Here is a 27,879-nt window from a genome sequence, read left to right as displayed (position 1 = left end):
TTATATTAGATGCAGTGGATGGACAGGGAAATTGTTTAATGTCAAGTCATATTTTGTGAAAATGAAAAGTTCATCTTGATGTAGTCACCATACTTTTCTAACACTTAATATAAAATGTTCATGAATAAGTAATTAAATAATTCTTATCAAAGCTAAACAATCACTGTCTAATATTATTCTATTAGTAGCAATGCTGAAAATAGTTTTGATAACATTGGAATACATTTTCAGGCATCCATGCTCTACTTAAATCACATTAAGGTATTTAAGATGGTCTAGGGATGATTCACATTCTGTCCAAGTTGCTGTAATATGCAACTAGTCTCTATGACTCTGAACTGGAGAAGCAAGTTGGCAATGGATGGATGAATGAAACAAAGGAAGAGGTTTGTTATGGGCTATTCTGTAGAATTCTCTATTTACACCCAAATGTTGTGTTTAGTCAAAGTCAGAAAATGAAATAAACCTTAATAGGTACAGATAAATTCTTCAAACTGATGTGTTTCAGATTTTTAACATTCAGAATTGTGTACACTAGCATAAAATTATTTTGCATCAATGTAGTATGATCAAAATATGATGTAAGTGTGGGCATACTACAAAATTAAGCTGCCATGCCAACCAACAAATACTACAGCACTCAGGTTCACATTTTCTCTCTCAATGTAATTCAAATTCATCCTCAAATATTCTTTTAAATGAAAACTCTTTTTGGCTATGATCCGGTGATCACAATTTAGGAGGTCATCTCAAAATTCCTGCCCTGAAGTTAAGTTAAACACAAGTTGAAGAAGGAAGAGGGCAGCTATTAATCACCTCCATGCCATGTTCTTATTGTGCTTGGGTAACCTGTGAACTCATTAAAAAGGCCATACACCATAATAAATTACACTGAAGCTCCTATTTTGTAAGAATGTATTGTTTTATACATACAATATGGCATAAAACAATACATGCAAAAGGCAATTAAAGTCCATTTGCCTTATTTAAGCTCCAGTAAAGAATACCTATTGTATCCATGGGTGAGTAAAATTTTCCCTTGACCCCCAGGTTGTATGTTGATTGCGTTTGGGCTAAAAGGCACGTGTCAGCGCTTCCTGCATGTCTTCACAACTAACCAAATCATAGACACATTGTAGAGATGGTTGGAGTTTATACATGCCAATATTTCTTACTTACTTGAATAAACACATTATGGATGTGTGTGTGTTTTTTTTCACTTTATAGTCATTTGTTTAGTGTACATACCTCACTGTGCTTCCAGTCCAAAATAACAAAGAAACTTGTTAATGAAAATCTAATGTACAGTAGGCAAGTCAAGCACTACATTTTGGCTGTTACAGCTACAAGACTGATTACACATGTACTGAAAGTGAATTCTGAAAAAAGAATTCCTCTTTACAGATGTTACAGGAAAAAGATTACAGTTAACGTCCAGTTTACTGAAATGCAAGGAAACAGAGCTGATCCTTATTTTGTGGTGTTTTTTCGTACATCTAAATATATATATTATATCTATATAAGTCACTAAGGCAAGACAACCATGGAAAGCACGCCGGAAGGGGCGTGAATTCACTAAGCCGCCGACAAGTAAGACACCTATGGCGCACACAGGAAGAAGCCACGCCGGAGGTGAAACGCCATATACAGTGTGTAAAACGGTTTCCGAGGGGTATCTCATGGGATCCTTAGAACAATCCTTTACAAATTAAGTTAAAACACAATAAAGTAACCAAGGCTTTAAAAACCGAGTTTTCGGTTACGACGCACGACCGTGTGCACCATAGCAAACTGTTTTACACGCTACATACAGCAATTCGCATCCGCGACAAACATGCGTCTTCTTAGATGCTCCTGCAGAAACACAGAAAGTCCACGTGAGTCACAGGTGCATCTGGACTGTGCAAAGACGACAACGACTCAAGTGACGTGTTGGAGGTGGGCACATGAGCAATGGCGGTCTGCCAGTTTACAGTCACGGACGATTGTGTGTTGGTTCGTTCCGTGCATTGTTACAATGTTGCTTTTCTTGCTGATTTATTACATTACCGATTTTTCAAATGTTAATTTTCTCCCTGTGCTTAAAAATTGTTAAAAAACCGTCCTGATTATGCAGCGTATGGTACGCCGCGGGTTGGCTAGTATACATTAAACCAGTAACTAATAATAACATTGGTATGCACTGTGAAAACTAAAGTTCTGTAAATGAAACAGCTTCAATTACACAACCCCTGATATTACACTCCCTTCACACATGCACCCACAAAGTTCCTAGGATAACCATCCCATGTATATGAGGGAATTTGCTTGTTTCCTGGATTAATTAATGCTGTTCACAACTGAAAGTTTCATGAAAGGAATCTTAAGCAAAGAAGGTCTGTAGCTAGCTATTGCATTTTATTATCTAAAACCTACACAGACACAGGAAATGTGCAAACTTTTACCAGGTGCAGGATTTGGAAATGCGATTCTGAGACTGTGACCAAATATAGTGATGTCCAACTAGACACTCCGACAACTAAGGTTCTCATCTTATTTCTTCTGTGGTAAAGATGAACATGGGCACAGATCCTGCTTCTAGCCTCCTTCTTCTCTTTTGGAAATTGTCTTGGATGATAGCTTAACATGAACCAATTTCAATTTTATTAATAAAGGGAAAGAGCACAAACTTATACTGGATTAATAATAGTAGTTACTGAATGACGTGCTTTATTATACAGTGCCCTCCACAATTATTGGCACCCATGTGTTCTTAGGCTTCTAATAAATTATTTTTTTCCCCAGTAAATATAAGCTCATAACACAAAAAAGAAAACAGTCCAACCTTTAATTGAAGTTCATTTATTCATTGGTCAAAAAATTCCCACATTAAGAAATACATTTTTTACATGAAATCATGTGTGCCACAATTATTGGCACCCCTAACAATTCCAATAAAGTAAATGTAATTGAAGCATTTTTGTAATTTCTATTTTAGTTTTTAAAATTGATCAGAGTAAATTGGAACTTGTAATTAGTAATTAATGACTTCCTGTGTCCCTGGGGTATAAATATGACGTGACACAGAGTCCTATTGCTCTTAGCCACTCTTTAACATGGGAAAGACAAGAGAACATGCTGTTCAAGTAAGGAAGATGTGTGTCAACCTTCATAAGTCAGATAATGGCTACAAGAAAATAGCTACTTGCCTAAACCTGACTGTATCTACAGTCAGAGGAATAATAAAGAAGTGTAAAATAATGGGAACAGTGACAAACAAGGCTGGACGAGGACCGAAGTTTATCTTGCCACCATGGACAGTGAGGAGGATGGTAAGAGAAGTAAAAAAATCTCCAAAGCTCACTGTTAGAGATCTGCACCAAAGAGTGATATCTTGGGGGTCACAAAGTCTCCATGACAACCATAAGATGCTAACTCCATGTCAACAAGCTGTTTGGGAGACATGCAAGGAAAAAGCCTTTTCTCACCTACAGTCACAAAAGTAAACGTCTGGAGTTTGGTACTGGGGCTTCAACTGGGACCATGTGCTTTGGTCAGATGAGACTAAAATTGAGATTTTTGGCAACAAACATTCTAAGTGGGTCTGGCATGAATCCAAGAATGATTATGTGGAAAGGCTCCTCATGCCCACTGTAAAGTATGGTGGAGGATCTGTGATGCTGTGGGACTGTTTCTCTTCCAAAGGCCCTGGGAACCTTGTTAGGGTTCATGGCATCATGGTGTCCTTGAAATACCAGGAAATTTTAAATCAAAATCTGGTGGCCTCTGCCAGAAAGCTGAAGATGGGTCGTCATTGGGTCTTCCAGCAGGAAAAAGACCCTAAACATGTGGCAAAATCTACACAAACATGGCTCAGTGGACAAAAAATCAAGCTCCTTCCATGGCCATCTCAGTCCCCAGACCTCAACCCCATTGAAAACCTGTGGGGTGAGCTGAAGAAGAGAGGACCCAGGACTCTGGATGATCTAGAAAGATTGTGCATAGAGGAATGGTCAAAAATCCCTGTCTCTGTATTCTCCAACCTTTTGAAAATTTATAGAAGATTAAGTGCTGTCTTGTTGGCAAAAGGGGGTTGTACAAAATATTAATAGCAGGGGTGCCAATAATTGTGGAATAATTGAAGGAATCAGGAAAGGCCTTTTAAATCCCAGAGGGGTTACTGGTGTTACTGTAGTTCTGAGCCTCAGCCTCCATATAAAGGGACTGGCAATGCTTGGGTCATTTGACCTCCATAATGGGTAGCTTCAGTAAAGGGCCTCTCTTCTACCACCTGCTTGTCTGGATGACTTCTGACATAAATTGTTCAGTCCCTCATTGTCTTTATGCCATCTCTATGACTTAGGAGTATCTAACTCTAGGATTTAGACTGTTGTGCCCAGCACAATCCTCTACTTAGCAGGGGGTCATCCAAACTTGTCATATTCTGGACAGACTGCCCTATGACATTCTGATGGAATGTAGCCCTTTCCTTACCAAGATGTACTCCTTCACTCTCTTTATATAGGCACATCTACTATTAAATCTTCCAGGGCCAACTGCATGATTATGGGGCATAGTGCCACTGTTGGGTGAAGCCCAGTTCCCCTGGCATTACCACAAGAAGTGTCACTGCCAGAGAAAGCTCCACCAGTGCATCTGACAGCAAAGCTCTTATTGTCCAAAGAACAAATGCTTGCAGCCAGGGCCTCACCAGGCCTTCCATCCCACTATCAGTGCTTTTCATTTTAGGATGGTGTCATGATAAAGGTCTTACTAAAGCATGGTCATTGGCTATAGCTGCTCTTGCCAACAATATGATCATAGAAAAACACATTTTTTGTTTTTTATTCTGTAGTCTCATTCATAATTTTACAATGTATCCTAAATATCATGGGTCTGGCATGTTTGGAACCGTGTAAAATCTATGAATGTGTCATTGTCAGAGCTTTCTGGGATCTGTGATGAACCCCAATCATGTGAGCAGAATATTAGCAATCTCCTAACAGTTCTTTTTTTCAATGAAATTTTAATCATTTTAATCATTTTAATCTAAAATATTTTGCTGTTTCCTTGACAAATGATATTTTATTTTGTAAAAGATTTTAGCATTTCCAGAGGTCTGGTTTGTCTAGACAACCTCATTTTATATTTATTGTGAAGGCCTGTCCACCTACTGCTTCAGACTGCCTACCACTGTGACGTTCATCAGGCAAACTTTGAATTTGCATGCATGGAAGGACTTGTTTACGGGGGCTTATTACATGTCACCAGAAGCCAAGTGCTAGCATACGGTACTTTTGTTATCTGGAATGAAAGGGCTATAGAATCAACAATAGTGCACTCTTACAGGCCAGTCTTTGACAGTACTGTGAGACCCATTCCTTAATTAACCAGAGGGAAAGAGCTTGTGAGCAACTAAAATATGTCCAGCATATTTCACAGACGTAATTAAAGTAATTAGAAGGACAAACTAAAGTATGTCGATACATTTCAGGTCAAACATCTTGGAACTAGAAGTTCAAAAGTGTCTCCATCAAAGGAATTTGCTCTGATCTGTTAATGAATTTATTACCCACTTAGCACTGGTACTTGGTGAACAGAAGTTCAGCAGGCTTTTCTGTCAGTGGAGAAGCCTTTCTGTTCTTGGAGCTGCATTTCTAAATCTTTCATGATAGTTACTATCTGTCTGGTTATGTGTCTTCTTTATTTTGTACATTTTGCATGCCTGGGTGAGTTCTTACTTTACTGTTATATTTTCATAATGATCTGAAACTATTTGTAACTCTATTTGGCGGTAAACAATTCCGGTGTGTGATCAGGTTTGAGCTGATCTTAAATTCACTTTCATTTGTGCTAGATTAATGGGTCGTTCAACAGTGTGAGCAAGACTTCACCCAATGGTGGGCTGGCGATGCAGCAGAGTGGTATCCTATCCACGTTAGGTTCTTGCCTTATGTCATATACTGTCTGGATAGCCTCAGGTTCTTCTTGATTCTAAATGGATTAAGTGGGCTTGAGAACAGTATGTTATGTTATTCAAAGTATCTTATGAATCAAAGGGGGGGTTAAAATAAATTCAAAAAACCTATGCAAGTATTCATTTTTTTTTTATTTTTTAATTTTTATTTATTAATTTTATTACAATCAATACATAGCAATCAAGTTTTTACAAAAAAAGAATTATGCTAAGAACAGATCGATCCCCACCCTTGAGAGAGAGAGCAAGCCAAACGGTGTAAAATTTAAGGCTTGTAAAAATACCTAAATTAATAAATTCTCTGTGCTTTATAAACTTATTTTAAAATATTACTGATTAGATCCTGCCATGTTTTGAAAAAAGTCTGCACAGATCCTCTAACTGAGTATTTGATTTTTTCCAATTTTAAATAATATAACACATCAGTTTCCCACTGACTTAAAAGAGGAGAGTTTGGGTTCTTCCAGTTTATCAGAATGAGTCTGCGTGCCAACAGTGTAGTGAATGCAATCACAGTTTGTTTGTCCTTCTCCACTTTAAGACCCTCTGGAAGAACCCCAAACACAGCTGTTAATGGGTTAGGAGGGATTGTGAGTCCAAGGCTGTCTGAGAGGTAATTAAAAATTTTTGTCCAGAATAATGTTAATTTGGAGCAGGCCCAGAACATGTGACCTAGTGAGGCTGGGGCTTGGTTGCAACGTTCGCAGGTTGGATCATGCCCTGGAAACATTTGAAAGTTTTAGTCAAGACAGATGTGCTCAATATATAATTTTGAGTTGTATAATTGTATGCTTTGCGCATATGGAGCTTGAGTGAATTCTCTGCATTGCTACTTTCCACTCCTTTTCTGATATATTAATTGAGAGGTCATTTTCCCAGTGTCCTCTTGGATCTTTGAAAGGGAGGGATTGTAAAATGATTTTATATATTGTAGAGATGGAGTCTAATTTCTCAAAATTGAGCAATATTTTTTCCAGCGTGGATGAGGGTGCAAGATGAGGAAAATCTGGAAGGTTCTGTTTAACAAAGTTCCTGATTTGAAGATAGTGAAATTAAATTTGTAGCTGGAATGTTAAATTTGGAATGTAATTGTTCATAGGATGCAAAGACGTTGTCTATGTAAAGATCTCTAAGCAAGTTAATTCCAAATTTTTTCCAGATATTAAAAACTGCATATGTTTGTGAAGGTTGAAAGAGGTGGTTCTTTTGCAGGGGTGCCACAGAAAGAAGCTTCTCCGTCTTAAAATGCTTTCTACATTGGTTCCAGATTCTAAGTGAGTGGAGCACAATTGGGTTATTAGTGTATTGCTGATAACGTGTGTTTATTGGAGCGCAGAGCAGGGAATACAAAGAAGTACTGCAGGATTTTACTTCTATTGCGGTCCATGCCTGTATATGTTCTTCTATTTGTGTCCAGGTTCTTATCGACTGTATATTTGCCACCCAGTAATAAAACTGGAAGTTAGGTAGAGTCATGCCACCTTCTGCCTTTTGTCTTTGTAGGGTCGCTCTTTTGCTGCGTGGAACAAGTATTCATTATTTAGGTACCGCATTAAGTGGTGTACAGTAGGTGAACCCTGGAAATAAGTATAGAGAGTGCAAGTATCTGTCAGCAAAGAATCATATGTCATAATTGAGACCATGAAGAAAACAATGCAAGAAATCCCCATATTTTTCTGACACAGCCAATGAAAAGAACCCAGCCTTCTCATTTATATTGCTAAAGTGTCTGGAAAGGAAATAGGGTACACATACATTGTTGCTCTTGTCAAATAAAGACAGCAGACTTTCAAAAAATATTTGTAAAGAGATCACGTGCATTAAAGTAGTAGTTTTCAACTCCAGTCCTCAGGATCCCCCATTGCTGCAGGTTTTTTTTTTTCAAATCAATTTCATAAACAGTGCCTCATTCTTACGCTTAATCCATCTCATTGTTAAATGTGCTCTTCTTATTTTTTCTAATATTCTAGGAGTTTCTGTTATTGTTAAAACTTGTAATGCTTATTGTTTGCTTTGCAGTTTTCCTTAATTCACTATTTTCTTTAGTTTACTTCCTTCACTGTATCCAAATGCTGACAACACTGAATGCTAAAGGAGAGCAATTACTTCAGCGCCAAATTCATTTTCCTGCTCATTTGTAAGAGCTTGTAGTCAAGTGAAAATGACAGTGAATTAATTGTTCTCCTTTAGCATTCAATGTTGGCTGTACCTGCATCTGCACTGCTTTTTGCTAATGATCAGTGTTTGAATAAAATTAAGGGGGCAGATTGTAAAGAAAATGGGAAAAGAAATGCAGACTTTTAAAGTTCTGGCAAACAAAACAAACTGAAATAAATATTTTTTTTGTAAATAAAATATAAATATTTATAGGCAAGATTACTAAACAATGGGATCCGTTAAAAGTAAGAATGATGCATCGATTGTGAAATAGATTGGAATAAAAGCCCACACCCATGGGGACCTCAGAAGAGTTGAAAACCATTACATTAGGTATGTAGAAAAGATGGGAAAAAAAAAAAAGTTAGTTTCGTGTTATCCTAAATGGAGGTACTGTACATCTCAGTAATAGCTGTTTTTCCTTTGTCTGATATTACTGTCTGCATTAGCCAAATATAGTGGTGATAGTACGTATTATACTTTCAGTTCATGTCTAGCTTTTGCTTGATTTCGTCTTCCTTAACAACCTGTGTAGTCAAAGCTTGAATTTGTGCCTGCACATGAGGCACTGATATTGTGTACTTTTACGAAATGCTTCCTTACTTTCTGTTGAAATTTTATAGTTACAAAGTATAATCATGAAATGTGTATTGTCTGCTAACACTAATGTCATAGTCATTAGCACTGCTATTTCACACTCTAAAGTTGTAGGTTGAAATCCAGGGCCTGGTCACTGAGTGTGAAGAGATGGCCCATTCTCTCCTTGTCTGTGTTGGTCTTCCTCAGGTTGCCTTCCATGCCCAAAGATGTGCAGGTTAATTAATGACTCTAAACAGGTTCAGCGTGGGTGAGTGTAGTTGGTGACTTAACTGTTCCCACTGATGGACTGGTGTGCAATCCAGAGGTGGTTGAAAAAAAATGAATGAATGGGTTATAATGGGTGGGTGGCAGGGTTTTCATTTGTTAATCCCCATAGGGAAATTGTGTTTGTTTTGAGGATGGTGTGACTAACTTAAAATAGAAGTACATTTTAATACACATTATTGAATATATAATTTAATATATAAATGTTGTGGTCTTTAGGGGCATAACTGAGCCTCAGACACAACTTAAGCCACACAAGTCCCAGTTCCAAATAAATATATTTATTTGACAAAATATCTTAGACAAGTTTCTTCTTCTTTCACAATACAATTCTGTTACTCCTTCCTTTCTCCCCAGGCGAGTGTCACCCTATTACTCCTGACTCCATCTTGAATGGGGGAGGCACAGCAGTGTTTCTTTTTCCCCAAGCTGGCTCTGGAAGTACTTCCAGTGCAACAACATTGCCAGCAAGAGAACTTCTTAGGTCAGGCAGAATTTCTCAAGGGCATGTGAGCTTCCTCCTGGCAGCTCCCCCTGGCAGCACCCAAGAACCCCAAAAGACCGGCCCGTCAGGGTTACCATTCTTATGCTGCCATGCTAATGAACGAATGGGAGTTAAACCAGGAGGCTGCTGACACCCTGTGTATTGGAGGAACACAAGTCTCAAGGAGGCCATCTCCTATTGATATTTCATTATGATGGTCTTCAGGCCAGATGAGAAACTACCATCCATCCTAGTCGGGATGCCAGCCTGACCTTGATTTCTGACACAATATGTATCTTTGTACGGTTTATTATTGACTTTTTACTAGAAAGTGAATATTATAGTATATAGTGTTGCTACCTGACAGACTTTCAGGCCTAGTTGATGTCAGGCCGGGTAATCCCGTGTGTGGAGTGTTCTGGCTCTTTCCACACTCCAGAGACATTTTGTTAAACACCTTGGTGTTTCTAAATCTGCGTTGTGCTTTCTCCTTTTCTTGTGCCTTTTTGATGCCAAGTAGTGTTTTCACTCCCAGTGACCCTGAATTCAATCCTAAACTGGATTAAAATGACTAAGAATACAGACTGCAGCTTTAAAATTAAAATATGTGTGCCACACAGTTAGAATAACACAAGAGTAATGACTTTTTCCTAATATAAACTTCCAGAATCAGAGGTATGCTTTGTTTAAATACAGAGACCACCCACGTTTCCCTTTTAGGTGCAGAGGGTTGGCTCAGAAAAGCATCAAGTATGTGTTATTAAAATGTGATTGTTTTACTACCAGTTGTCAGCTTCCTCGGGTGGAAGGAACCGCCTATTGATTTGTGCTCCTTTGTTTTCCCTTTGCCATTATGACAGGTGAGCCGTCCCCACCCCAGTGACCATCCAGTTTTGATCCTCTTTGTGGTGGGAGGAGTAACACCCTCAGAAGGACGTTTGATTAAAGAGATAGTTAGTTCACAGAAACTGGCCACTCAGGTGAGTACAAACTAAATCAACCGTATTACAGCAAAGTCTACTGTATTTATGTTTTACTAATTTACCACATACAACTAACATGCAATGACTTGTTACATGACTTATATAGAGATTTGAAAGATTTTCAAGGAAGAACATCAGCTCAAGATTGTTCTAGTATAAGCAGGAGTGGGTAAGTACAGTAGGTGTGATGGGCTGATGTCTCATCTATTGTTGACTCCCCTCTTGTGATCACTACTGCTGGGATAAGCTCCAGACCCCAACTACTTTCTAATGGAAAAAACAAGTTCATTAAAACGATACATTGGGTTCTAGCCATCTAATTATTGCCATGATGAAAATGAGTGGAGACAGTCATATGTGATTAGGTTTAAAAGAGCATAATATTTGTTTCTCTGAAGGCATATTGAGGGCACTGTTTCTTGTTTGGTGAATCCATTTTTTGAATAGATGCCTTTTTGGGTCATGTAGTTGGGCCATGTGGAGTGGAAGGCTTGACTTTGTTTTTGTTGAATTTTATTTATTTATATATTTTGATAAATTGCTGTTGGTTTTTGTTGAAGAGGAACTGTTAGGTAGACGGGAGGCTATTGCAGGAGCACTGAGCATAGGGCAGGAAACAGCCTTGGGCTGTGTGCCAGTCCATCACAATGTGCATTCACACACACACCCACAATCACACTCAGCCAGGACCAATATGGATCCAGCAAATAATGTGTCCCGCAAGTTCTGGGAATGCGTGTGTGTGTGTGTTGGGGGATTCTAAGTACCCAGAGGAAAAAACACTGAAGGGACAAGGCACAGGTTCCAAAAAGACAACATCTGGGCATACAATTCAAGCATAGAGCAGTTGATTTAGTGAGGTAACAGCGCTACCTGTTGCACTGCTGTGTCAGCTGCAGTTAAGAGAATATTTTTTTTAAAATGTTTATAACAATGGAGTGGAAAAGTTAAACAATTTGAACCTGCACTTCACATGTACCCGATTTCTCTGAGGAAGGGTAAAAAAACTAAAGAAATAGAGGCCAACAGCATATCATTAGATTCCTTCTTGTTCCATGAACTGTATTAGTAGATAATGTTCTGAATCACCAGTTGGAATCGATAGAAGTGTATACTGTAGTATTAATAAGAGCAGCTGAATTTGTTTTGCTCAATTAAATAAACATTTCATGCAGTTAGGATAACAACATTTCATATGTACAGTCATAGTTATATAAGAAAAAAAAAAATCAATATGTTCTATCACCATCTTGAGGTCCTCTTCAGTCAATCAGTCAGTCAGTCAGTCATTGTCCAACCCGCTATATCCTAACACAGAGTCACAGGGGGTCTGCTGCAGCCAATGCCAGCCAACACAGGGAGCAAGGCAGAAACAAATCCCCAGGCAGGGTGCCAGCCCACCACAGAGCAGACACACACACCCACACACCAAGCACAATTTAAGATCGCCAGTGCACCTACCTGCATGTCTTTGGACTGTGGGAAGAAACTGGAGCACCCGGAGGAAACCCACTCAGGCACGGGGTGAATATGCAAACACCACGCAGGGAAGACCCGGGAAGGCACCATGCCGCCCCACCTTCTGTTCATTTGATGTTTCATTTTGCTTAGTCATTGGAGTGCCTTAGCACTACACAATGTTTATGTACAACCAGACTGATGTCAGTATGTGCTTTTCTAATTAAGTGATCTGAATCCTACTTAGCAGTAAGGTGCAGAATGGCAGTGCGTTCTCAGGCCAGAGAAGGGTCCTGATTACACCTGTTACTGAGGTGTATAATGATGGGTTCCTGTCATACATCATGGTATGGTCAGTGTCCCCTTCTTTCAGATGCCTCAAAGGAATAATAATGAAAAAAGAATATTATTAAGATCAGAAGTTGCATACCTGGCATCATTAAATGTGATATCTTGGGAACTTGAAAACACAGTATTCATTAGGTCATGGCAATTTAATGGACACCCTTTGACCTTAAAGGTTGCTCTTGGCCATAAATAGAAATATCAGATTAGCGAGAAAGAAGGCAGCAGCTTTTATCCCAGAAGGAAGGAAGCAGTGAAAATCTGTGCATCTCTGGATTTGTTAAAATAAACTGTACTGTGTTAATTATATCCTCCATAGATTCACAGTAAAACAATTGCATTAGTTTGAAGTCTCAGTATTTTTTTATATTGGGTTACAAGGGTTTGCCTAAAATTGGTAATCCCAATAACTATTCATTTCATACTGAGATGAAATTTAAAATGGCCGCAAGCATATCAACCATAATTACTCTTGTACAGATGGCTCAATGTCCAACACTAAAAACATAATGAGGTGCTACAATAACTAGTAATGAAAGAGGCAAATCACTAGGACAAAGTCTGAGAGGCTCTCGGTTATATAAAGTTTGATTTTACGCACAGGTTAGTTTAATGTACCATGTGTTGAATACAAAAGGGCTTAAGCAGTATCCTACAGCCATTAATACATCAGAGCACTTTTGATGAGAACAGCTCATTCGGTTCAGCAAGTTGTCCAACCCTGTTGACTCAGATTCTGCAAACTAACATCAAGTTGAGATACAAAGATTCCAAAAGTTCTGCTCTCTACTGTACCACTTCATAATTTAATCCATGTACCAGCGGTGCTTGGTGTGTAGAAAAACTTTCTAACATTTGTGAAAAATTTCTCTTAATAAGTTTCCAACTGTATGCTCATGTCCTTGTTGAACAGTTTATTTTAAAAGAACAGCTGGGATCCACCTTGCTAATTGCCTTCATAACACTTCATTCATGTCATGCTTAAAATGAAAAGGCTCAGCTTCTTCAGTCTGTCCTCATAACTCACCTCCTAGTCCTGGAACCAGCCTAGGTACTCTTATCTGGGTTTTGTTAGCACTGCTATGTCTTGTTTTTGTAGCCCAGAGACTAAAACTGCACCCAGCACTCTAGGTGAGGCCTCACTACTGCATTACATAACTTATGCATATCCTCCCTTGACATAACCTAATTGTCCTCGTAGCCATTGTAAAGATGTTTTTTAAGTACAATAATAAATTTTAGTAAAGTACACTACTTGCCACTTCCACTGTGCAGGAGACTGACAGACCTGTTGGAACTTAGATCAAGCTTTCCGGTCGAGCTCCAACTAGAATCATCGTCACCTGATTTTCGGAAGATGCCAAAAATTCCTTTTTAAAAAGTATTACCAGCAATATTTTAGTTCTCACTGTCTGGGTGCTTGTTTTATAGAAAAGAAGGGAGTATTTACTGTATGAGTGTAGTTCTGTGGCCGCCTACGCATTCATTCAGATTCGACGGACGGACAGAGAAACCTCAGAACTCTCATACATTTGGTAAGCTGATAACTTCCTTGTTGTCATAGTCTGACTATATTTTATTTTTTCCCTAGTCATTTCTTGCATTAAATCATCAAGCTATCAATTAAGTTTCTAAGGTCAAGGAATTCATTGGTTTCATTTTCTTTTTTTTACTCCAATGTGTTTTTATAAATGTATATATTTGAGTAGTTTCTCTCATGACACCATACTGTTTTTGTAAAAAAAAATGCTGTTGTTGTTGTGCAGTTGCTAAAGTTTGGAAGAGCATGTTATGTGATGTCATCACCATGACAGGATAAAGGTGGGCATCACACATTTCCAAGTCGCCTAAGTATTCAGATTACTTCAAAGAAATTGGCATACAACTTATTCTATTAATTTGATCTGTTTGTTTCAATTCCTTTAGATTTCATAACTTTGATTTGTGTCTCCTGTATGGGTTGTGAGGGATGGCGGCAGAGGAAGATAATGCCCTGTGCATGCACTTTCTCCTGGTCCTTCCATCTTGAGTGTGTTCAGGCTGGGTAAGAACTTCAGCCATCCCTCACAAGGGTTAAAAATCGTGCTCAAATTCCTGGCTCCCAAATCTCTTGCTACATCCTATTTAATCCAGATTTCTGGTTCACATTTGGGTTCTGTTTAATATATGAAATTTCTTATTGACTGACTTTGACTTTAGTTTGCCTTTCTGACTTCATCTCTTAAACCTTAATTTCAAACTTAAATGGGCTGAAATAAAAAAAAATCACCAGGGGCAGATAATATTTACCCTCAAGTTCTTAAGGAGGTTAGTGAGTACATATATAAACCCTTGATGCATATTTGTAGGAAGTGGACTGGAAAATAGCAAATATATGGGCAAATATTATCCCATTATATAAAAAAGGTAACCAGGCAGTTCCAAGCAATGATAGGCCAGTAAGCTTAATGTGCTTCACAGTTAAATGATAGAAGGAATTATTAAGGAAAGGTTGAGCAACACATGGCAAGTACAGGAGTTTTACTGAACGGGCAGCATGCGTTCAGATAGAGGAGGTCATGTTTACTAACATGCTGGAATTCATGAGGTAGCAGCAAAAGGATGTGATCAAAGTGGATGATATTTTATTAATTCAGGACTTTCAGAAAACACTTCATAAAGTGCCACATGAGAGGTTGGGCATCAAAGTAAAGAGCTGGGAGTTGAGATTGTTATGTGTAGATGGGTGCAGAGTTGGCTCAGTTGCAGGAAGTAGAGAGTGATGGTGCATGGAACCTCTTCAGAATTGGCCGATGTTAAGAGTGGTGTTACACAGGGGCCGCTGCTATTTTTAATGTATATAACAGATTTGGACAGGAATATAAGTGACAAGGTGGTTAAGTGTGCAGATGATACTGAGATAGGTGGATTGGCAGAGAATCTGGAATGTGTTGAATCAGCAAATGTGCTTGGGCAGATCTATGGGTGATGGAATTTAATGTAAGTAAATGTAAAGTATTACATGTAGGAAGTAAAAATATTTGCTCTAAGTACACAATAGGAGGTCTGAAAATTGAGAATACACCTTATGAGAAGGATTAAGGTGTCATACTGGACTCAACATGATCAACTGCCAGACCGTCTTCAGAAGCCTTTAAGGCAAACAGAATGTTAAGTTATGTAGCACAATGTGTGCAGTACAAGTCCAAGGAGGTTCTGCTCAACCATTATAACGCACTGTGTGTAGTTTTGGTCGCCAGGCTACAAAAAGGAGCAGCATTAGAAAAGGTTCAGCAAAAAGCGACTACAGAGGATGAATTATGAGGAAAGATTAAAAGAGCTGAGCCTTTTCAGTTTAAGCAAAAGGAGATTGAAGTGTTTAAATTTATGAAAGGAATTAGTACAATGGATCAAAACTTTTATTTTAAAATGAGTTCATTAGGAACACGGTGACACAGCTGGAAAGTTGTTAATGGTTCATTTTGTACAAGCATTAGAAGTTTTTCTTTACACAGAGAACCATAGACACTTGGAATAAGCTACCAAGTAGTGTAGTAGACAGTAGGACTTTAGGGACTTTCAAAACTCGACTTGATGTTATTTAAGGAGAATTAAGTGGATAGGACTGGCGAGCAGTGTTGGGCTGATTTACTTGTTCTCATCTAGAGTGTTCTAATGTTCAATCCATCTTTGACTGTTTCATTCTGTGTAGTTGTTAAATTTGTTTTGTACAAAGTAGTCTTTTTAATCTCAGGTCATGCTAATAAATTATAAATAAAAAAAAAGCCCAGAGTAAGAGAATTTGAAAGTCCTCAAAATAGGAAAAACCTACCTACTTGGATCTGTGGCAAGGTTATCCTAGTCAACAGTAGCATTCGCTGACATTAATCCTTCTGGAGAATCCAGCAGGCTGTTCTCGTTTTAGGCAATATTCCTCAGTGCTTCTACTTACATTATATTGGAAAGGTAAATGTCTTTGTATATCATGCTTGTTAATCCATTTTTGTACCATGTCCTAATATTCTAACCAGTTTTGTGTTCTTTGGGATTTTTGGTATTCATAACCTCTTTTCCCAAGTTGATTGACAGCCAGACTGTATCTGTGCCCCAGTGTATTTCCTGTTTTATTTTTTTTGGGATGTTTTAGTATCTAATGCTAGTAAGACATGAACTATGATGAAGCAATAGAACATTTGCTAAACATTCATTTCTATTTTCCAAACCTTCTTATTCCAGTTTAAGATTGCGGGGAGCTGAAGACTGCTATTATAGCACTGGTCAAAGTGCAAGAAGCATGCCTGAGCGTAGCAGCAGGCCATTGTGGCATATACCCCCACACTTTAGAGTCGCCAATTTACTTAATGCGCATGTCTTTGGGATATGGGGGAAGACAAAAAAAAGTAAACGAGTGTGAAAAAAGGAATGTGTCAACTACATACAGACAATGACCTGGCCTAATCCCAGTTTCCTGAGACTCTAGCGCTGAACATCCTCAATTACTAAATATTTAGAGACTGAAATATTAATAGTTGTGAAAGTAACTTCCCCATTACTAAGTGATTGTCATTTCCAGTCATTTTAAAACAACAGTTTGGAATAAAAGCTGCCAAGAAACTAGACCAACTGAAAATATCAAAAATGGTATATTACCAAAAGCCACAATAGTGTTTCCCTGTGAAATGGGGTCATTTTTTAGGCCAACTCTATAAAACAGAGCAGCCTATGATTTGTATTATTGAGGTCCACAGTTTTCATGTTGTCCTTAGCAAAAGGAATCTGAAAAATAGCAAATTAAATTTCATTTCTCAAGTTCTCTCAGTGCTCATGTGTGTGCAGTAAAGTAATGAGACCTTGCCTCAGTCATTACACATCTTTACATTTTCCTCATTTTACATATTTTTAGCCCATAATGAATATTTATAAACTTCCCTTAAATTTCCTGTGCATTAAGACATCCACTCTGCTTTCAGACATGTTTCTTCAGATAGCAACATATATTTGTCTAGCACATTTTCATACACAGGATGCAGCTCAAACTGTATTACAGGATGTCAAAGAAATAGTTACAAAAGCAAATTAAAATTAAATAAAAATAATAATCAATAAATAACATGACATAAGCCAGCTGGAATTTTCTCTCTGCATCAGAGGTTCAATTCTTGTGTTTGTCACTGCGTCATTATTGGTGTCCTTACCACTGCAAACATGGCAGACAGCCCCTTCATTTCGCATGTCTCTTCTTCTCTCTCTTCAGTTATGATGGCCAGTTTGTCTGTGACTCCTAGTACCAAATACTGCGAGTTGTCATCCTTTAGAAGACAGTATAGGAAAAACAATCAAGTGCTGCTATACAGTAGTCCTCTGAGTACCAGACGTGCCACATCAGATGAGCTTTTATGGCCATGCATTTTGCAGCAGAACTAAAAAGAAAAGATTTGTGATGGCTCAATTACATTTTAATTTTAGTGTATCACATGAAAATAAAAAAAGATCACAACATTAGAAGCTGCTTTGCACTGCTTATATGTGCCACATTCATCAGTTTACCACAATTTCAATGGGCAAGCTTGCATCTCTGACGCCCAGGCATGGCCCTTTTCTACCTTTTCTCTTAGCTTTACTGTGCTGTCTATTGGATTGACATAACATTTTGATATTTTATTTGGCTTCCCAAAAGCACTGTGCAAATGGATGGTGTTACACTTTCTCAGATCTAACACTAACCAAGACCTAGCAGCAGTTTTAAATATGTGTAACCACAATATAGCTTTAATTTCGTAAATATTAAAAGCCATCTCACTTCCTGAATACAGATATTATAATTATAGAGAGCTAGAGGGTAAAGCAAGGACATGGTCTAACTGTTCTTTTGTTCCTCTCCTTTTATTTATTAATTTCTTAGGTTACTCTGGGAATTCACATAATGTATGATAAGCAACTGAAGTAACTTTTTCAATCCAGACTTTTGTCACTGTCCTGCTCCACTGACAGACTGAGGAGATCGTTCCTCCCCCACACTATGCGACTCTTCAATTCCACCCGGGGGAGTAAATGCTAACATTAATTTTATTTTAATTTTTTTCCACCCGGGGGAGTAAATGCTAACATTAATTTTATTTTAATTTTTTTCATTTTTATTACTATTTAATTTAATATTGTTTCTTTGTATCAGTATACTGCTGCTGGATTATGTGAATTTCCCCTTGGGATTAATAAAGTATCTATCTATCTATCTATCTATCTATCTATCTATCTATCTATCTATCTATCTATCTATCTATCTATCTATCTATCTATCTATCTATCTATCTATCTATCTATCTATCTATCTATCTATCTATCTATCTATCTATCTATCTATCTATCTATCTATCTATCTATCTATCTATCTATCTATCTATCTATCTAGAACAGTCACTCGATTTATTGTCCGGAGGAGTTCACCTTTCTCTGAGATCATCAAATGTGGACATTAGATAGATAGAACTTTATTTGTTCCTAGGGGTAAATTTGGCTTTTTAGAGAAGCTCTTTAAATAAATAGATAGATAAAAGTAAATATACATACACACTTTGGTCTAAACACACTCTTACTATAGAGAAAGAAAAATTCAAAACAAAGAAAAGGTCTGACTTGGCTGTCACAGTCCCAGTGAGGCATTCTGCAGATGTATTGCTACTGGTATAAAGGAGCCCCAAATAGTGTTTCTTGACACACTCCTGTTGAATAACTTGTTGACTAAAAGTACTCAGTGTTTGTGTGCCAGAGAGAGGATGTTCTACCTCTTCTTTTATAGTTCCTCTGTGTTCCATGACCAGTCCATCCTGTCATTAATGTGGACCCCCCAAGTACCTGTAAGAGTGCTCCACCTCCATATCCACTCCCTGAATAGTGACTGGACACAGAGGCTCATTGGTGCGGCGAAAGTCAATAACTAGTTCCTTGGTGTTGCTGATGTGAAGATGGCTGTTCCTTGTAGTGCTCAAGTGTTGCTCACATCCGTATAAGAAACACAATCCTTGAGTCTGACAAACTGCAGTCTACTGGAGAGAGAGTCCATTATTCAGGACACCATAGATCTCAACAACTTGCATATCTCTGAGCTTACAGTTTAACAGGGATGGCTGGGTGTTACTGAAGGTGCTGGAGAAATCAAACAATCCTCACTGTGTTGCCAGCTTTGTCCAGGTGAGAATAAGCTTTATGGAGCAGATAGATAATTGCATCTTCTGCTCCAATAGGCAAATTGTAGTAGGTCAAAATAGTCAACAACAAGAGGACTCATATAATCCAGGACTAGTCTCTCAAAGGTCTTCATGATATGAGACATGAGTGCCACTTATCTGTAGTCATTAGATGAGGAGACGCCTGCCTTCTTTGGAACAGGAACGATGCAGGATGTTTTCCACAGCAATGGCACTTTCTGGATCCTTAGGGATATATTGAACAGGTGACAGTGGACACCATAAAGTTGGTCAGCACAGAGCTTAAGAACTCAAAGACTGACTCCATCTGGTCCTGCATTTTTCCTGTGTGTAGCTTTCTCAGTTGCCTTCTTATTTGGTCTTCAGTTACGGGCAGTCTACACTGATGGTCAGGGATGTAATAGGCGTAGTATGGGAAGGCTGGTCATTTGAAGAGGGTGGAAATGGGAGGGAAACTCTATTAAAAAAATTGGTTCACGGCATTAGCTTAGTCCACATCCCCTTCTAGCACCTTAGCCCTGGATTGCTTGAGTCCAGTAATTGTGTTCAAGTCCGTCAAATGGACAACTAATGAGTTATCACCCTCTTTCATGACTAAGTTGATGTGCATATGAAATACAAAAATGCCAGATTTTTACCATCTTTATGTTGTAGAAAAACAGCAAATCAAGGAATGCAATCTAAAATAGTTTATATGTAGCTGTCTGTATAATGGCCCTAATGTGACGATGCCTAAGGACGTTGATATGCAGCCTGTTTTTCTAGTGTAACTGACTTTTGTTGACTTTGCAGATCACTGAGCGCTGTAAACAACTCAAATACCCCCAAGTATAATTCTCCATGGTCTGACTGCCCCAGGTAAAATATCAGTAGAAATGTTGTGTCTTTGATGTCCTGTTCAAGCGTGTCTTCTCCTTTTTTTCAAAACATAAAAGTTTGACCAGCAAATTTAAACAGTTGTAGCCCTAAATCTTCTAAGGAAATCTGAAGTAATTATGGTGTATGCACATATATAACCAAAAGTAAAAAGATAACTATCTACTGTAGCAAAGATTAGCTTACTACCAAAATTTTGCAGACATTTTGAGAAAATAGGGCATAATGACAATGCGAGATTATGTTTGATTAAATGACATTCATTGTGATTTTACAAATGTGCATCTTTTTATAAGATTGGAGCAGACTTATGTCAGTTGACTTCTTCAGGGTCCACATACACCGTGAGGCACCTGCCTAGTTCATGTGATTGACTGTGCAGTCTGTGACTGTGTCACTTGTACTATTTAATGGAGGCAAGCCCAGTCATTCACACAGAGCATGGGCCAGACTAAATATTTCAATATCTTTGAAATGTGGAATGAAGCGCAGACATGAACGAATCAGGAATGGCAAGCCTGCTGGGGCTTTCACACATAACATAACAATTTTGCAAGGGTATTAACTATTTCCCAAAAAAATAGCCAACCAGTGGAAGAAACAGACCATTAATAAAGGAGGTTCATATATCCCGGTAGTATGCAGAGTAATGTCAATGTCAATTTATTTATATAGCACATTTAAAACAACATAGGAATGCTGTGGCCAAAGTGCTGGATATGCTACAGTCAATCAACTAGTAACCAAGAACTTCAATGGTGTGATAAGAGGAACCTCAAAATGAGTTACTCGCCCTGCCTTGTCATTGATGAGAGATGTCACCCTCAGTGGGGTAAGAAGCATACTGTGCAGTCTGAAGGCTAGAAGACAGAAAAAGCCACCCAGTTCTTTCTACTCCCTCTAATATGATGGCAAGGATATTGTTAATATTACATTTATTCTTGGGTCAATCCTGCCAGTTTTCAGGAAGGTTTAATAGTGTCGGGGGTATGCTAAATCTCTGGACATGCTTTCTCTTGATACAAATAGATCCCATCATATTGTAATGCTGTAAAGGGTCAGATATAGCCTTGTTTGCATGCTGATCTGCAGATGTGGTCTGTCAACAAGGAAATGTTCCATACCACATGGCTAGGAAGGTCCACAAATGGTTTTTAAAACAGGAGAGTGGATTCAGATCAATGCAGAGGCCTCTGCAGTCTCAGTCAAGCATTTGGAATGAGATGAAAGGAACTGTTGGGACACCACATTTGCAACAGTTTTGGGATTTTCTCAAGTCGACATATTTTTGCAGAATGTTGACTACATATTCTCAAAATTTAGTTTGTTCTGAGGGCAAACAGGGCACCGGCCTCTTAAAGGAGACAGTAAGTGCACCTATTATTGTGCCGACGTGACATATTTTGCAAGTAGAGTGTGTACTTGTTTGTCTTAAAGAAGTTAATGGCAGTGGGTTGGATTATCTAGCTGTTTTAGCTATGTGAGGAGGATATCGTCTGCATCCTGAACACTTCATTATGGAAATGAGAGGTGACAAAATCTAACATTCTGAGAAATATGGAAGACAGATTTTAAGTCTGTCTTCTGTAGAGGTGATAACCATGAGAAACAGTGAATTTGTTATAAAGACACATTTTTGGTCATGAATGCTGAATGGAAAGGGCTATTCTGAGAAATCAGAGAAACAATTACTTTTATATAATGTAAATCTAGTTTTTAATTCAAAATAAGATTTTGAAATATCAAAAGCTAAATGCATGTTAATGCATGTAAAATGTTCATCTAAAGTAAACATTAAAAATACATCTTATTTGGCTTACACATTTTATTACACAAATGTGTAATAAACATCTTGAAGATTAACAAATCGAATAGAATGAAAATGACTTATCTAGAGGAAATAGCAATTTATTAGTTTAGAGAAGGTTATCTTTGAGCACTTCTGCATACTGTATGTGTCATATGCCTTTGTAATTTAACCCCACTTTGTTGCACTTGGTGAGCACTCTTTGGAATCAGACTTTTGTTTCAGAAAGGTAGTGCATCAAGCTGGCCTGTTTTCCAGGGGTGCACACAAGTAACTCATGTCAGACGTCAAAACAGATGAAGAATAGACCCTACTTAATTTCAAGTAAAGTGGCTTTATTATCAAACTACCCATACGCAGAAGCACAAAATAAAGTCATCTATGACCACAATGCAATGTATACGTACATAAACACAGGACAAGTACAAATAGGTGGAAACTATACTATAAATAAATAAATGGTAAATGAGTTGATAGTAATAAATTGAAATAAATAGTAATAAATAATAAAAAGATCCAATAATAAACAACAGTAGTAACAAATGTACAGCATATACAGTGGGATGCAAATGTTTGGGCAACCGTGTTAATAGTCGTTATTTTCCTGTATAAATTGTTGGTTGTTACGATAAAAAATGTCAGTTAAATATATCATATAGGAGACACACACAGTGATATTTGAGAAGTCAAATGAAGTTTATTGGATTTACAGAAAGTGTGCAATAATTGTTCAAACAAAATCAGGCAGGTGCATAAATTTGGGCACCACAAAAAAGAAATGAAATCAATATTTAGTAGATCCGCCTTTTGCAGAAATTACAGCCTCTAAACGCTTCCTGTAGGTTCCAATGAGAGTCTGGATTGTGGTTGAAGGTATTTTGGACCATTCCTCTTTACAAAACATCTCTAGTTCATTCAGGTTTGATGGCTTCCGAGCATGGACAGCTCTCTTTAACTCACACCACAGATTTTCAATTATATTCAGGTCTGGGGACTGAGATGGCCATTCCAGAACGTTGTACTTGTTCCTCTGCATGAATGCCTTAGTGGATTTTGAGCAGTGTTTCGGGTCGTTGTCTTGTTGAAAGATCCAGCCCGCGCAGCTTCAGCTTTGTCACTGATTCCTGGACATTGGTCTCCAGAATCTGCTGATACTGAGTGGAATCCATGCGTCCCTCAACTTTGACAAGATTCCCAGTCCCTGCACTGGTCACACAGCCCCACAGCATGATGGAACCACCACCATATTTTACTGTAGGTAGCAGGTGTTTTTCTTGGAATGCTGTGTTCTTTTTCCTCCATGCATAACGCCCTTGTTATGCCCAAATAACTCAATTTTAGTTTCATCAGTCCACAGCACCTTATTCCAAAATGAAGCTGGCTTGTCCAAATGTGCTTGAGCATACCTCAAGCGGCTCTGTTTGTGCTGTGGGCGGAGAAAAGACTTCCTCTGCATCACTCTCGCATACAGCATCTCCTTGTGTAAAGTGCGAATGGTTGAACGATGCACAGTGACTCCATCTGCTGCAAGATGATGTTGTAGGTCTTTGGTGCTGGTCTGTGGGTTGACTCTGACTGTTCTCACCATTCGTCGCTTCTGTCTATCCGAAATCTTTCTTGGTCTGCCACTTCGAGCCTTAACTTGAACTGAGCCTGTGGTCTTCCATTTCCTCAATATGTTCCTAACTGTGGAAACAGACAGCTTAAATCTCTGGGACAGCTTTCTGTATCCTTCCCCTAAACCATGATGGTGAACAATCTTTGTCTTCAGGTCATTTGAGAGTTGTTTTGTGACCCCCATGTTGCTACTCTTCAGAGAAAATTAAAGGAGGAGGGAAACTTACAATTGACCCCCTTAAATACTCTTTCTCTTTATAGGATTCACCTGTGTATGTAGGTCAGGGGTCACTGAGCTTACCAAGCCAATTTGAGTTCCAATAATTAGTTCTAAAAGTTTTGGAATCAATAAAATGACAACGGTGCCCAAATTTATGCACCTGCCTGATTTTGTTTGAACAATTATTGCACACTTTCTGTAAATCCAATAAACTTCATTTCACTTCTCAAATATCACTGTGTGTGTCTCCTATATGATATATTTAACTGACATTTTTTATCATAACAACCAACAATTTATACAGGAAAATAATGACTATTAACAAGGTTGCCCAAACTTTTGCATCCCACTGTAAATAAGCTGCTAGAAGTAGATCTGTGTGTAGGGAGCAGCCCAGGGGTTGAAGCTGTTGCAGAACTGCTTTGGATATTACGGTACCTTCTGACAAATGGAAGTAAGACAAAGAAGATGGTGGGAAGTGTTGGAGTGGTGCAGTGCTAAATAAAGATAACTTTAATGGAGGGCTTAGAGGTCCCAATGGTTAATTTTAGTAAAATCTGAGTAAGTCATAACTGATTTTAAATTAGCCTTGTACCTTTTTCTTAGATATTTTTATATCATTGTACTAGCCAATAATTTGAGCATACTGTCTGTTCACCAGTTAGTACCTATAAAAAAAAATGATAAGAGTGCATAATCTACTGTTTGAGTTAAAAGCCCCGTGATATCCTGTACTTTTTGAGCTCACTCTCCCTGCTGATTTGTCAGTAAATGTCAAGTCACTGGTGTGTGGCGGCTGCTGCTGCTCTCGAGTGTTCTTCCCAGCAGAATGACTGGGCTTTGCATTCAGCAGAGTAGAGCAATCACCTGAAAGCAAGAGCAAGGTGCCCAAAGTGAATCTCGACATTGTTTAAACAGTTAAAATGAACAGGTCATTTAATTAAATGCTGCGGTGGGTTGGCACCCTGCCCAGGATTGGTTCCTGCCTTGTGCCCTGTGTTGGCTGGGATTGGCTCCAGCGGACCCCCGTGACCCTGTATTCGGATTCAGCGGGTTAGGAAATGGATGGATGGATTTAATTAAATGACGTTATCATCTGCTTTGATTCAAGAGCCTGTAAAAAAGGCAGTTCTCTTTAATCCTTTTGATCATCTGCTTCAGTGAACAGCTAATGGCATGTGAACAGAACTTTAATGTGCACACTTTTCCTTTAGCTACATTATTTACACACGTTTAACAGGTTTTTATGAGACTTTCAGGTTAGTAAACACACTTCTGAAACCCTCACATCCTTTCCCTTTTATTGTTATCTTTTACTCATCTCTTAGTATTTCTTTAATCCTGAACAGCACTGTGGTTAGAAAAAGCAGTGTCTTTATTAGGTGAGTGCAACTTTTACTTTACTTTGCCCTCGTTGTGTAGCATTTTTACAGAAAATACCAAGATTTCCAACTTGAGTTATAAGTTATTGTTATATACATCTAGGACATACAATTTAATAGGAAACCATTTTGTAGTTAAGAAAAAAAAAACACTGGAAATGTAGTAGTGATTATATGTAAGTTATATATTAATCAGCAAAAGCAGAAATAGTACAATGGTAGCTGCTTTGATGCTATATGGGAGCAAGGCCAAAAAGATACAATTGTGATGCCTTCTACTAACTTCTTAAGGATTGTTGCCGTAATGAGTGTGTTAAATAGTAAGATGTGTAACACTCCTGTTTTTGTTCTGTCTCCTAGGTTGTAGTGCTCACCACCAGACTGCTGAGACCCACGGATATTCCTGAGCTCCTGTTTGCCACAGACCGGCTGCACCCAGACATCGGAGTCTAAGCCAAGTGAAATACCAAAAAACAAGACGATGCTGTCAAGAGAATCTTGTGTGTCTTTACATCTCTTCTATTCAAATAGGATAATTTTCTTTTATTAGAAGGCAGGACATGAAAATAAATGGAAATCATTGTAATTTTGGTTGTGTCCTTTTAAAATAGATAGGTGGAATTTTTCTTTTATGCACAGTAGGTGTCCATTTTTACAGTAACCAAGACAAAGCATGCATCATTATTTCTACTTTTAGAATAATTTATGTTTGAAAGTGTATTATAGGTAGCATGGTAGCTGAGTGGTTAGAGTTACTACCTCACATCTCCAGTGTTGTGAGTTCAAATTGTACCTGGTGGGAAGTAGGCACATTCTGCCTGTGTCTTTGTGAGCTTCCCCATAGTTATTTCAGCTTCCTTCTCTAAATGTGAGTAAGTTTGACTATATGAATGAATGTGCCCTTCTGATTGGCTGCCCCCCTCTCCATTGTTGGTTCCTGCCTTGTGCCTGATGTTATTGGGAAAGGCACCCTGGCATGAACTGCATAAGATTTGAAAATGGATGGAGAGAAGGATTTAAGCTTATGTACTGATTCAGCGAATTTAAGTCTAATAAATTAATGAAAATTGAGGCAGACATTCCTTTGAAACTTCTACAAATAGTAGCAGAACTACGAGAAAAAAAAACAAAGCCAGGGGATGCTTGATTAACAAAAATAAGCATATTGTATTTTTATTCTGTGGCAGTAATCGGGTATTCACTGGTACCTCGACTTCACTTTAAGACACATTGGGTTTAAAAATTCCTTTGCCTTAGATGGAAAATATTAGGCTTTCAGAAAGCTCACATCTGTTCAGCAGACTGCAGTAAAGAAATCCAGCAGATTACATTAGTCGAAAATATTTAGAATTTGCCCTCTTCCTTTTTTAATAATAAAAATGTTCACTTTGATTAAAAATTGGGTTGCCTTGCTCTCTTGTTTCTTAATTTGAATGGCTTACATTTTCAGAGCTACTTTTTTTTTGGGTTCTTCTTCAGTGGGTGATAACATTACATACATCAGGGATACGTGAGCAGGCCCTGCTTGTCCTTCTTGTTACTGTGTTTGAACTGCTAGACTTCGATTCCAGGTAGAAGCCTATTGAATTTGTAAAGGCGCTGCTCCTGACACTGTTACATATACGTGCCAGCTTTTGAGCATTGTTATTCAGTCCTCTATTCAAAGCAGGCCTGGATAATTGTGGAAGATAATAGGTGATCAGCCTCACACTCTCTAAATTGCACACCTCACAAGAGGAAAGGACTTGCTTGACCACACTTACTTTTAAGGCTGTCATCACAGAACTTGGAGTCGCAGCATGATGCATCAGCTCTTTGGGGTTTCCATGTTGTCGGATATTTACAAAAAATATCTCCAGTGTTTTCACTGCAGCAAACAGGTAAGGTCTTTTATTGGGTATTCACCCTGCAAAATTGGAAGGTGATTTGTTAAAATGGTGGTGGGGGTATAGAGAAAATGCCATAATAAACTCATTAGGAGAAAGGAAGGAAGTAAAGAACCATCAAGTAGATGGGTAAGGATTTATGCCTTTCAAATTAACATACTTTTGTTTGATCCAAATGACACACCAACAATTGATAAAGCCTAGATTTTAGAAGTAGAAACCCTCAAACTTCTATCCTTTTTTGCCATGCTTTGTAAATCAGTGAGAGCTTTAAAACATGATCTAAATAGTAGCTGTGATGTGAAGTTTATGACCAGATAAACAGTCATACTGCCCTCTTCATGGAGCACCTTTACATGTGAATGGACCCTTCAGACCAAGTCAGCCCACTGACATGAGCCGCACATGGGAAGTGCCAGGTAAGAATAATCTTTATATATAATATGTTACCGTGGCTGTCCATTTGTCTGTGCAGGATTTTAAGTCACCTGTAGCTCGCAAACCGTTTGACCTCTACTCGCACCTGTAGCTCGCAAACCTCGACGTCTACTATCCACTTTCGGGGTGATGATTGACCCCCAAGTTATTCCTCTTTTTATTTTATTTCATTGTAGAATCAACTCTCGGCAGCGGCCAGCAGAGCTGCTGTGAGGCGCATGT

General features: G+C 38.3%; 1 protein-coding gene across 1 annotated transcript in view; it reads left to right on the top strand.

The window, feature by feature from the left end:
• The window catches only part of scfd2 (sec1 family domain containing 2), a 585,419-nt gene extending 558,687 nt beyond the window's left edge, over positions 1 to 26,732 (top strand). Inside the window, exons 8-9 of the mRNA XM_039751194.1 lie at positions 10,322 to 10,441; positions 25,694 to 26,732. Coding sequence (XP_039607128.1) covers positions 10,322 to 10,441; positions 25,694 to 25,786 — 213 coding nt within the window. The 3' untranslated portion in view covers positions 25,787 to 26,732. The remainder of the gene's footprint in view (positions 1 to 10,321; positions 10,442 to 25,693) is intronic.
• The last annotated feature ends 1,147 nt before the right edge of the window (positions 26,733 to 27,879 follow it).

This window comes from Polypterus senegalus, chromosome 4 (assembly GCF_016835505.1).
Source record: "Polypterus senegalus isolate Bchr_013 chromosome 4, ASM1683550v1, whole genome shotgun sequence".
NCBI lineage: Eukaryota > Metazoa > Chordata > Cladistia > Polypteriformes > Polypteridae > Polypterus > Polypterus senegalus.
Note: the sequence above shows the minus strand (reverse complement) of the source record. Positions and strands in the feature narration are given on the sequence as shown.